The sequence below is a fragment of the Columba livia genome, chromosome 32 (genome assembly GCF_036013475.1).
Source record: "Columba livia isolate bColLiv1 breed racing homer chromosome 32, bColLiv1.pat.W.v2, whole genome shotgun sequence".
In the NCBI taxonomy this organism is placed as follows: Eukaryota; Metazoa; Chordata; class Aves; order Columbiformes; family Columbidae; genus Columba; species Columba livia.
This window is the reverse complement of record NC_088633.1, coordinates 202,066-214,603: the sequence shown is the minus strand read 5'-3', so window position 1 is coordinate 214,603 and position 12,538 is coordinate 202,066. Positions and strand designations below refer to the sequence as shown.

The window sequence follows — 12,538 nt, the reverse complement described above, 5'->3', positions numbered from 1 at the left end:
CCCCGCCTCCCCAAAAAAGGCAGGGTTGGCGCGGGCGGAAACGGGAGTTGTGGCCCGCGAGTTCCCTAATTTGGGTCTTTTGGAGGGAAAATGTTCCCGCCTGGGCGATGGGGGCGTTTCCCTCCCGATTGGGGCGGCGCCTGTGGGCGGGGGGTAGGGGCAGACACGAGTTCGAGACCCGGCACCAACAGAACCACCCACCAATAGAAAAACCGCATTAATTCTTCTGGTTTTATTTTAATCTTTATCACATATTTCGTTTTTTACATGTTTTTTAATGTACATTTTTATTTTTACCTTTTTTTTTCTAGTTTTCATTGTTATATGTTCCATAGTGTTTAGTTTTCTACTTATATTAGTTCCTATATTTAGTTTATATTTAGGTTTTTAGTATCTATTTTTAACCTTATTTTTAATTTCATGTTTTCTGTAGTTTTAGGTTTTTTTAGCCTTATTTTACATTTTTTCAGTTTATTTTTAACTTTCCTTGGGTCTTAATTTGTTTTCAATCAATTTTTAAACATTTTTTATCTTCCATTTATTTTTATACTTTTATATTTAATTTCCCTTTTTAATCCCTACTTTTAATTTCTAGTATTTAATGTCAATTTTGGGGGGTTATTTATATTTTTAACACTTGTATCTTTATTTTCCTCTTAAAACTTTCATTTCTTTTCCCGATTTGGTTCGTATTTTTTCCCCCATTTCCCCCCGCGTTTGGGCAGCAGCCCCAGGGCACCTTAATTAATCCATTACTAATTATAATTAATTCCTTAATTATTCACTTTCACGTCCCTCCTCACACTTCCCTTGGCCGAGCAACGCGCAGCACACCCACCCCCATAAGCAAGAACCTCATTGGCCAGCGCCCCACGGCCCCGCCCACACCTTTCGGACGAGCGGACCTGATTGAGAACCAGCTCGGCCACCTGGGTAGACCTTCTCACCGCAGCCAATCCGGGTCGCGCCCCCTTGTCCCTCGTTGCAGCTCTTTTAGTGATTGGGCGCGACCCCCCCCCGCTTTCATTTTCATACCTTTTTATTCCCGCTTTTATTCATTTTATTTACCCCTCAGCTCCATTATCACTTCGCCCGCCCCTCGCTGCGGCTCTTTCGGTGACTCGCTGAACCCACCCCGGTGGTTTCAGTGCTTTATTCACCCCTCCATCCACCTCCTTTCACCCCCGGCCCCTCGGGGTAGCTCTTGCCGCCTCCCCTCCCTCATCCCCCGGCGCAGCTTGAGCGCCGCTCCGCCCCCCAATCGGCGCAGCTCCCAACACCACGACACAGCAGCCACCCTCGGAGCAGCTCTTTAAACCCCCACGGCCACCCCCCCGTGACCAGCTCCTCTGCTGACCCCCCTCCGGTGGCTCTTAAAAGAGCCTTTGGGTTCAAGCTTCACCGCTCCATCCACCGCGCTAAGCCTCGCCGTCCGCCGCCGCACCCCCGGCCTCCTGCGCGCCCCCCGCCGCTTCTGCCGCTTTCCCCGGCCGTCTCTTCGCCTTCTTCAGCCGCTGCGCGGATGCTTTCACAGCGCGCCTCGGCCCCTTCTTCTTCCCGGCGGGGCGCTGCCGCGGCTTCCCGGCCGCCCTCCCGCTCCGCCCGGCTCCCTCCACTCGCTCCTTACCGATGCGGAACGACCCGGCGACGCCGCTGCCCGTAACTCGCCGGAGGAGCCCTTTGCTGAGCAAAGCGCCGACCGCCGCCTTCAAGCGGCCGCTGTTGCGCGCCACGTCGTAGCCCTCGGTGGCGAGCGCCTTCTTAATGAAAACCAACGAAGCGCCTTTGCGCGCTGTACAAGCGGCGACAGCGCGGAGAATAAGCTGAGACAGCGAGGACCGACCGCGCTTCTGCGGCAGCGGTACCAGCGCCGTCGAAGCGGCCGGCGGTGAAACGCCCCTTCGGCGCGGCATGGCCGGGGCCGCCGCGGCTGCTCCGCCCGCTCCGCTCAGCTCCTCCTCGCTCCGCTGTCAGCCGCCGACTGCCGCGTAGCGCCCCCCGGCGGCGCCTTATATAGCCCCGCGGCGGACGCAGCCGCATCACCGTGCGTCGCGCTCGTGCTCCTCCGCCCCCTGGCGGACGCAAGCGAGTCACCCCGCACGCACCGCTCGCCGCTGCGCTTCCCGCCGGCGCCAAAATGGGCTTTTCTCTCCACAAAACGCGGGTGTCCCCCGCAAAATGGGAAGCGCCAGGGTGGCGTTGATCCCCTACTGTGACCCTTCGTGTTGCTGCGGCCAAGCCCGAGGGAAAACGTGTTAAAAACCAGCTCCTAAAAGTTGCCCTAGAAACCAAGTGGAAGCCAATTGACCCAGAAAGCCCCGCACTCTCCTCAACGCCCCACAAACACTTGGCAAACGAAGATCAAAACTTAAATAAGACATAAATATCTGCTTGTTTATATACATACAGATAGCAAAAATAAATCAGAAAAGGTTATTTTCTGGAGTGCGTTTATGCTTAGGACAGTGGCGGCTTCTCCTGCTGCTGCTGAACCCTCTTGCAGGCTGAGATCCCTCTTGGAAAGGACCAATAAGTCCCTAAATGGAGCAGAAATTTAACACGAAGTTTGTGTTTTATTGAAGCCTTGGTGTAAGTATTTCCCAGAAAAAACCCTGCTTTAAAAACAAAGGAAAAAAAGGAAAAAAATAAGAGGCATTTCAGGGGTTTTTTTTTTTGCATTTCTCTCCCTGCTGCTGCTAAAGATTAAAGCTTCTAGTTTATTTTGGTGCGGTTCCCCCCGTTTCACCCCGTCCCTCGTTGCAACACAACGCTCCCACATGCGTGTGAATAGAAGCCAACGGCATCACAAAAGCCGCCTCCTATTGGCCGCCGGACGCGCTGAGGCTTGCTATTGGCTGTCGAGATCAACCAATGGGAGTGGACCTTTGCGATCCGCTCTGGAGCGGCGAAGGTGCCGGTGAAGCCGGGTCTGTTAACGGGGCGGGGGGGGGACCCTTGGAAAGGGACAAAAAAACCTGTGAAGAGACAAAAAACCCTGTGAAGAGACAAAAAAAAACTGTGAAGAGACTAAACAACCTGTGAAGAAACAAAAAAACCCTGTGAAGAGACAAAAAACCCTGTGGAGAGACAAAAAAATCTTGTGGAGACAAAGCCCTGTAGGAAAAAAAAGATAAAATCCTGTGAGGAGACAGAAAATCCTCTGAGAAGACAGAAAATTCACCCAAAAATCCTGATTCTGTGACTCTGAGTTGAGAACGCGGGGAAAAAAGGCGCGCCAAAGCGAGACCACGCCCCCAAAGCGAGGCCACGCCCCCAACACACGGGTCCTCGGCGGGCGGGGGGGGCGGTCATGTGACGCGGCCGCAATGGCTGCGCCCACGCTGCTCCGCGCTGTCCGCTCCGCGTCCCCCCGCTATTTGGGGACCTCCCGATATTTGGGGTCCCCCCGGGATAATTTGGGGACCCCCCGGGCCCGGAGCAGCGGGGTCGCCCCCGGGGATCCCCCGCGGGACCCCGAGCGGACGCGGCTCCGCGCCCGGGAGCACAAGGAGAAGCGGCAGCGGCTGCGGAGGGACAGGGAGGAGCGGGGCGGGGAGCAGGTGAGGGGACTGGGGACACTGGGGACACTGGGAGATGAACTGGTGACACGGGGGGGGGACTGGAGATAAACTGGGGGGACTGGGAGATGAGTTGGGGGGCAACTGAGGGGGACTGGGACATGAACTGGGACACTGGGGGACACTGGGACATGAACTGGGGACACTGGGAGACGATTAGGGGCAACTGGGGGGGGCTGGGAGGCAACTGGGGACACTGGGGGACACTGGGGGACACTGGGAGCTGAACTGGGGGGACTGGGAGATGAACTGGGGGCAACTGAGGGGGACTGGGACATGAACTGGGGACACTGGGGGACACTGGGACATGAACTGGGGACACTGGGGGACACTGGAAGATGAACTGGGGACACTGGGAGATGAGTTGGGGGCAACTGAGGGGGACTGGGAGGTGAACTGGGGACACTGGGGGACACTGGGAGATGAACTGGGGACACTGGGGGACACTGGGACATGAACTGGGGACACTGGGAGATGATTAGGGGCAACTGGGGGGGACTGGGAGGCAACTGGGGACACTGGGAGCTGAACTGGGGACACTGGGAGATGAGTTGGGGGCAACTGAGGGGGACTGGGAGGTGAACTGGGGACACTGGGGGACACTGGGAGCTGAATTGGGGACACTGGGAGATGATTAGGGGCAACTGGGGGACACTGGGAGATGAACTGGGGACACTGGAAGATGAACTGGGGACACTGGGGGACACTGGGAGATGAACTGGGGACACTGGGAGACGATTGGGGCAACTGGGGGGGACTGGGAGGTGAACTGGGGACACTGGGGGACACTGGAAGATGAACTGGGGACACTGGAAGATGATTAGGGGCAACTGGGGGACACTGGGAGGCAACTGGGGACACTGGGAGATGAACTGGGGACACTGGGGGACACTGTAAGATGAACTGGGGACACTGGGAGACGATTAGGGGCAACTGGGGGGGACTGGGAGGCAACTGGGGACACTGGGAGCTGAACTGGGGGACTGGGAGATGAACTGGGGGCAACTGAGGGGGACTGGAACATGAACTGGGGACACTGGGGGACACTGGGAGCTGAACTGGGGACACTGGGAGACGATTAAGGGCAACTGGGGGGGACTGGGAGGCAACTGGGGACACTGGGGGACACTGGAAGATGAACTGGGGACACTGGGAGATGATTAGGGGCAACTGGGGGGGAGTGGGAGGCAACTGGGGACACTGGGAGCTGAACTGGGGGGACTGGGAGATGAACTGGGGGCAACTGAGGGGGACTGGAACATGAACTGGGGACACTGGGGGACACTGGGAGCTGAACTGGGGACACTGGGAGACGATTAAGGGCAACTGGGGGGGACTGGGAGGCAACTGGGGACACTGGGGGACACTGGAAGATGAACTGGGGACACTGGGAGATGATTAGGGGCAACTGGGGGGGAGTGGGAGGCAACTGGGGACACTGGGGGACACTGGGACATGAACTGGGGACACTGGGGGACACTGGAAGATGAACTGGGGACACTGGGAGATGAGTTGGGGGCAACTGAGGGGGACTGGGAGGTGAACTGGGGACACTGGGGGACACTGGGAGATGAACTGGGGACACTGGGGGACACTGGGACATGAACTGGGGACACTGGGAGATGATTAGGGGCAACTGGGGGGGACTGGGAGGCAACTGGGGACACTGGGAGCTGAACTGGGGGGACTGGGAGATGAGCTGGGGGCAACTGAGGGGGACTGGGAGGTGAACTGGGGACACTGGGGGACACTGGGAGCTGAATTGGGGACACTGGGAGATGATTAGGGGCAACTGGGGGGGAGTGGGAGGCAACTGGGGACACTGGGGGACACTGGGAGCTGAACTGGGGGGTCTGGGAGATGAGTTGGGGGCAACTGAGGGGGACTGGGAGATGAACTGGGGACACTGGGGGACACTGGGAGACGATTAGGGGCAACTGGGGGGGACTGGGAGGCAACTGGGGACACTGGGAGCTGAACTGGGGACACTGGGAGATGAGTTGGGGGCAACTGAGGGGGACTGGGAGGTGAACTGGGGACACTGGGAGCTGAACTGGGGACACTGGGAGATGATAAGGGGCAACTGGGGGGGACTGGGAGATGAACTGGGGACACTGGGGGACACTGGGAGATGAACTGGGGACACTGGAAGATGAACTGGGGACACTGGGAGATGATTAGGGGCAACTGGGGGGGAGTGGGAGGCAACTGGGGACACTGGGGGACACTGGGAGGTGAACTGGGGACACTGGGAGACCATTAAGGGCAACTGGGGGGGACTGGGAGATGAACTGGGGACACTGGGGGACACTGGACATGAACTGGGGACACTGGGAGACGATTGGGGCAATTGGGGGACACTGGGAGATGAACTGGGGACAGTGGAAGATGAACTGGGGACACTGGGGGACACTGGGAGATGAACTGGGGACACTGGGAGACGATTGGGGCAACTGGGGGGGACTGGGAGGTGAACTGGGGACACTGGGGGACACTGGAAGATGAACTGGGGACACTGGAAGATGATTAGGGGCAACTGGGGGGGACTGGGAGGCAACTGGGGACACTGGGAGATGAACTGGGGACACTGGGGGGGACTGGGAAGTGAACTGGGGACACTGGGAGACGATTGGGGCAACTGGGGGACACTGGGAGATGAACTGGGGACAGTGGAAGATGAACTGGGGACACTGGGGGACACTGGGAGATGAACTGGGGACACTGGGAGATGAACTGAGGACACTGGGGGGGACTGGGAGGCAACTGGGGGACACTGGGAGGCAACTGGGGACACTGGGGGATACTGGGAGCTGGACTGGGGGGACTGGGAGATGAACTGGGGACACTGAGGGACACTGGGACATGAACTGGGGACACTGGGAGACGATTAGGGGCAACTGGGGGGGACTGGAAGGCAACTGGGGACACTGGGAGATGAACTGGGGACACTGGGGGGGACTGGGAAGTGAACTGGGGACACTGGGAGACGATTAGGGGCAACTGGGGGGGACTGGGAGGCAACTGGGAGGACTGGAAGATGACATGGGGGACACTGGGGGACACTGGGAGATGAACTGGGAACGCTGGGAGGCAACTGGGAGACAACTGGGGCAACTGGGGAGAGCTGGAGGGTTTTGGAGATAATGTGTCTGTGTGTACTGGGTTGTACTGGTTTATACTGGTGTGTATTAGATTATATGGGTCAGTATCGTGTTTTATTGGTTGTACTGGAACTTACTGGTTTGTACTGGTTTATAGTGGTTTATATGGGTGTACATTAGATTATATTGGTTGGTATTGTACTCTGTTGGATTTTATTGGTTAGTACTGGTTAGTACTGGTTAGTACTGGTTTGTACTGGTTAGTACTGGTTTATACTGGTGTGTATTAGATTATATGGGTCAGTATCGTGTTTTATTGGTTGTACTGGAACTTACTGGTTTGTACTGGTTTATAGTGGTTTATATGGGTGTGCATTCGATTATATTGGTTGGTATTGTATTCTATTGGATTTTATTGGTTAGTACTGGTTAGTACTGGTTTATACTGGTGTGTATTAGATTATATGGGTCAGTATCGTGTTTTATTGGTTGTACTGGAACTTACTGGTTTATACTGGTTTATAGTGGTTTATATGGGTGTACATTAGATTATATTGGTTGGTATTGTACTCTGTTGGATTTTATTGGTTAGTACTGGTTAGTACTGGTTAGTACTGGTTTATACTGGTGTGTATTAGATTATATGGGTCAGTATCGTGTTTTATTGGTTGTACTGGAACTTACTGGTTTATACTGGTTTATAGTGGTTTATATGGGTATGCATTAGATTATATTGGTTGGTATTGTATTCTGTTGGATTTTATTGGTTTGTACTGGTTTGTACTGGTTTGTACTGGTTTATACTGGTTTGTACTGGTTTTGTGGCCCTGTGCAGGTGCCGCCGCCCCCCCCCAAGGCCTGGACCCCCAAACCTGTGCTGGAATACGAGCACCCGCTGGGGCCCGACGGCAAGAAAGGTGGGGGGTGGGACACTTTGGGGGGGCTCTGGGTGACTTGGGGGGCCAGTCCCACTTTGGGGGGGTCTGTCCCCCTTTTGGGGGGGTCTGGTTGACTTGGGGGGCCAGTCCCACTTGGGGGGGGCGGGCTGTGACACTTTGAGGGGGGTCTGTCCCACTTTGGGGGGGGGGGGGTCTGTCAGCATCTGTCCCATTTTGGGGGGGGCTGCTTGACTTGGGGAGTCTGTCCCACTTTGGGGGGGGTCTGTCCCACTTGGGGGGGCCAGGGGGGTCTGTCCCACTTTTGGGGGGGTCTGTCCCATTTTGGGGGGGGTCTGTCCCACTTGGGGGGGCCAGGGGGGGTCTGTCCGACTTTGGGGGGGTCAGTCCCATTTTGGGGGGGTCTGTATCACTTTGGTGGGGTCTGGGGGGTCTGTCCGACTTTGGGGGGGTCAGTCCCATTTTGGGGGGGTCTGTCCCACTTGAGGGGGTCAGGGGGGTCAGTCCCACTTTGGGGGGGGTCAGTCCCATTTTGGGGGGGCCTGGGGGGGTCAGTCCCACTTTGGGGGGGTCTGTATCACTTTGGTGGGGTCTGGGGGGTCTGTCCGACTTTGGGGGGGTCAGTCCCATTTTGGGGGGGTCTGTATCACTTTGGTGGGGTTGGGGGGGTCAGTCCCACTTTGGGGGCGTCTGTCCCACTTGGGGGGGTCAGGGGGGGTCAGTCCCACTCGGGGGGGATCAGTCCCATTTTGGGGGGGTCTGTATCACTTTGGTGGGGTCTGGGGGGTCTGTCTGACTTTGGGGGGGTCTGTCCCATTTTGGGGGGGGTCTGTCCCACTTGGGGGGGCCAGGGGGGGTCTGTCCGACTTTGGGGGGGTCTGTCCCATTTTGGGGGGGTCTGTATCACTTTGGTGGGGTCTGGGGGGTCTGTCTGACTTTGGGGGGGTCAGTCCCATTTGGGGGGGTCAGGGGGGGTCTGTCCCACTTTGGGGGGGTCAGTCCCATTTTGGGGGGGTCTGTATCACTTTGGTGGGGTTGGGGGGTCTGTCCAACTTTGGGGGGGGTCTGTCCCACTTATGGGGGCCAGGGTGGTCAGTCCCACTTTGGGGGGGTCAGTCCCATTTTGGGGGGGTCTGTATCACTTTGGTGGGGTCAGGGGGGGTCAGTCCCACTTTGGGGGGGGTCTGTCCCACTTGGGGGGGCCAGGGGGGGTCTGTCCGACTTTGGGGGGGTCTGTCCCACTTTGGGGGGGTCTGTATCACTTTGGTGGGGTCTGGGGGGTCTGTCCGACTTTGGGGGGGTCTGTCCCATTTGGGGGGGTCAGGGGGGGTCTGTCCCACTTTGGGGGGGTCAGTCCCATTTTGGGGGGGTCTGTATCACTTTGGTGGGGTTGGGGGGGTCAGTCCCACTTTGGGGGGGGTCTGTCCCACTTGGGGGGGCCAGGGGGGGTCTGTCCGACTTTGGGGGGGGTCAGTCCCATTTTGGGGGGGGTCTGTATCACTTTGGTGGGGCCTGGGGGGTCTGTCTGACTTTGGGGGGGTCTGTCCCATTTGGGGGGGTCAGGGGGGGTCTGTCCCACTTTGGGGGGGTCAGTCCCATTTTGGGGGGGTCTGTATCACTTTGGTGGGGTTGGGGGGTCTGTCCGACTTTGGGGGGGTCAGTCCCATTTTGGGGGGGTCTGTCCCACTTGAGGGGGTCAGGGGGGTCAGTCCCACTTTGGGGGGGGTCAGTCCCATTTTGGGGGGGCCTGGGGGGGTCAGTCCCACTTTGGGGGGGTCTGTATCACTTTGGTGGGGTCTGGGGGGTCTGTCCGACTTTGGGGGGGTCAGTCCCATTTTGGGGGGGTCTGTATCACTTTGGTGGGGTTGGGGGGGTCAGTCCCACTTTGGGGCGTCTGTCCCACTTGGGGGGGTCAGGGGGGGTCAGTCCCACTCGGGGGGGATCAGTCCCATTTTGGGGGGGTCTGTATCACTTTGGTGGGGTCTGGGGGGTCTGTCTGACTTTGGGGGGGTCTGTCCCATTTTGGGGGGGGTCTGTCCCACTTGGGGGGGCCAGGGGGGGTCTGTCCGACTTTGGGGGGGGTCAGTCCCACATTGGGGGGGCCTGGGGGGGTCAGTCCCATTTTGGGGGGGTCTGTATCACTTTGGTGGGGTCTGGGGGGTCTGTCCGACTTTGGGGGGGTCAGTCCCATTTTGGGGGGGTCTGTATCACTTTGGTGGGGTCTGGGGGGTCTGTCCGACTTTGGGGGGGTCAGTCCCATTTTGGGGGGGTCTGTCGCACTTTGGTGGGGTTGGGGGGTCTGTCCCACTTTGGGGGGGTCTGTCCCACTTGGGGGGGCCAGGGGGGGTCTGTCCGACTTTGGGGGGGTCAGTCCCATTTTGGGGGGGTCTGTCGCACTTTGGTGGGGTTGGGGGGTCAGTTCCACTTTGGGGGGGGTCTGTCCCACTTTGGGGGGGTCAGTCCCATTTTGGGGGGGTCTGTATCACTTTGGTGGGGTCTGGGGGGGTCAGTCCCACTTTGGGGGGGTCAGTCCCACTTTGGGGGTGACCCCCCTATTTTTGGGGTGCAGCCACGGGGGTGCCGCTGCCCCCCTCCTACAGCCCGCGGTATGTGGAGGCCGCCTGGTCCAGCTGGTGGGAGCGGGGGGGCTTCTTCACCCCCCCCCAAAACCCAGAGGGGGGGTCCCCGATGCTGAGCATGGTGCTGCCCCCCCCCAATGTCACCGGCTCCCTGCACCTGGGCCACGCGCTGGGGGTGACATTGCAGGACACCATTGCCAGATGGTCAGTGGGGGGGGGACACACAATATGGGGGGGTCCTGGGGGGGCTTATTAGGGGTTAGGGGGGCAGATTTGGGGCATTATTGGGGGGTCTGGGGGGTGAATTTGGGGCATTATTGGAGGTTTATTTGGGGCTGGGGGGGTATTTGGGTCATTATTGGGGGGTCTGGGGGTGTATTTGGGGTTGGGGGGGCAGATTTGGGTCATTATTGGGGGTGTATTTGGGTCTGGGGGGGGCAGATTTGGGTCATTATTGGGGGTCCTGAGGGTGTATTTGGGGTTGGGGGGCAGATTTGGGTCATTATTGGGGGTCCTGGGGGTGTATTTGGGGTTGAAGGGGCAGATTTGGGTCATTATTGGGGGGTCTGGGGGGTGAATTTGGGGCATTATTGGAGGTTTATTTGGGGCTGGGGGGTATTTGGGTCATTATTGGGGGGTCTGGGGGGTGTATTTGGGTGTGGGGGGGTAATTGGGGTCATTATGGGGGAGATTTGGGGCATTATTGGGGGTTATTGGAGGTGGGGGGGTTAATTGGGGTCATTATTGGGGCAGATTTGGGGCATTATTGGGGGTCCTGGGGGTGTATTAGGGGTTAGGGGGGCAGATTTGGGTCATTCTTGGGGGGTCTGGGGGGTGAATTTGGGGCATTATTGGAGGTTTATTTGGGGCTGGGGGGGTATTTGGGTCATTATTGGGGGGTCTGGGGGGTGTATTTGGGTGTGGGGGGGTAATTGGGGTCATTATGGGGGAGATTTGGGGCATTATTGGGGGTTATTGGAGGTGGGGGGGTTAATTAGGGTCATTATTGGGGCAGATTTGGGGCATTATTGGGGGTCCTGGGGGTGTATTAGGGGTTAGGGGGGCAGATTTGGGTCATTATTGGGGGGTCTGGGGGGTGAATTTGGGGCATTATTGGAGGTTTATTTGGGGCTGGGGGGGTATTTGGGTCATTATTGGGGGGTCTGGGGGGTGTATTTGGGTGTGGGGGGGTAATTGGGGTCATTATGGGGGAGATTTGGGTCATTATTGGGGTTATTGGAGGTGGGGGGGTTAATTGGGGGTCATTATTGGGGCAGATTTGGGGCATTATTGGGAGTCCTGGGGGTGTATTTGGGGTTGGGGGGCAGATTTGGGTCATTATTGGGGGTGTATTTGGGGTTGGGGGGCAGATTTGGGTCATTATTGGGGGGCCTGGGGGGTGAATTTGGGGCATTATTGGAGGTTTATTTGGGGCTGGGGGGGTATTTGGGTCATTATTGGGGGGTCTGGGGGGTGTATTTGGGTCTGGGGGGGGTAATTGGGGTCATTATGGGGGAGATTTGGGGCATTATTGGGGGTTATTGAGGTGGGGGGGTTAATTGGGGTCATTATTGGGGCAGATTTGGGTCATTATTGGGGGTCCTGGGGGTGTATTTGGGGTTGGGGGGCAGATTTGGGTCATTATTGGGGGTCCTGGGGGTGTATTTGGGGTTGGGGGGCAGATTTGGGGCATTATTGGGGGGTCTGGGGGTGAATTTGGGGCATTATTGGAGGTTTATTTGGGGCTGGGGGGGTATTTGGGTCATTATTGGGGGGTCTGGGGGGTGTATTTGGGTGAGGGGGGGTAATTGGGGTCATTATGGGGGAGATTTGGGGCATTATTGGGGGTTATTGGAGGTGGGGGGGTTAATTGGGGTCATTATTGGGGCAGATTTGGGGCATTATTGGGGGTCCTGGGGGTGTATTTGGGGTTGGGGGGCAGATTTGGGTCATTATTGGGGGGTCTGGGGGGTGTATTTGGTCTGGGGGGGGTAATTGGGGTCATTATGGGGGAGATTTGGGGCATTATTGGGGGTTATTGGAGGTGGGGGGGTTAATTGGGGTCATTATTGGGCAAATTTGGGTCATTATTGGGGGTCCTGGGGGTGTATTTGGGGTTGGGGGGGCAGATTTGGGTCATTATTGGGGGGTCTGGGGGGTGTATTTGGGTCTGGGGGGGTAATTGGGGTCATTATGGGGAGATTTGGGGCATTATTGGGGGTTATTGGAGGTGGGGGGGTTAATTGGGGTCATTATTGGGGCAGATTTGGGTCATTATTGGGGGTCCTGGGGGTGTATTAGGGGTTAGGGGGGCAGATTTGGGTCATTATTGGGGGGTCTGGGGGGTGAATTTGGGGCATTATTGGAGGTTTATTTGGGGCTGA

At 57.4% G+C, this 12,538-nt stretch overlaps 2 protein-coding genes across 2 annotated transcripts in view; one reads left to right on the top strand and one right to left on the bottom strand.

Annotated features, from left to right (window-relative positions):
* Positions 1-1,418: 1,418 nt before the first annotated feature.
* Positions 1,419-1,913, bottom strand: LOC135576856 (histone H1.4-like). Its single transcript, XM_065044044.1, has one exon. The coding sequence runs from the start codon at positions 1,911-1,913 to the stop codon at positions 1,419-1,421; it is 495 nt and encodes a 164-aa protein (XP_064900116.1).
* A 1,376-nt stretch (positions 1,914-3,289) lies between these two features.
* VARS2 (valyl-tRNA synthetase 2, mitochondrial) overlaps positions 3,290-12,538 on the top strand; it is a 32,887-nt gene continuing 23,638 nt past the window's right edge. The window contains exons 1-3 of the mRNA XM_065044042.1: positions 3,290-3,560; positions 7,515-7,596; positions 10,145-10,390. Of these exons, the coding sequence (XP_064900114.1) occupies positions 3,327-3,560; positions 7,515-7,596; positions 10,145-10,390 (562 nt within the window). The 5' untranslated portion in view covers positions 3,290-3,326. The remainder of the gene's footprint in view (positions 3,561-7,514; positions 7,597-10,144; positions 10,391-12,538) is intronic.

Bases quoted from the DNA above. Each gene is read 5' to 3' on its own strand.
- LOC135576856 (XM_065044044.1), bottom strand. From the start codon at position 1,913: ATGCCGCGCCGAAGGGGCGTTTCACCGCCGGCCGCTTCGACGGCGCTG.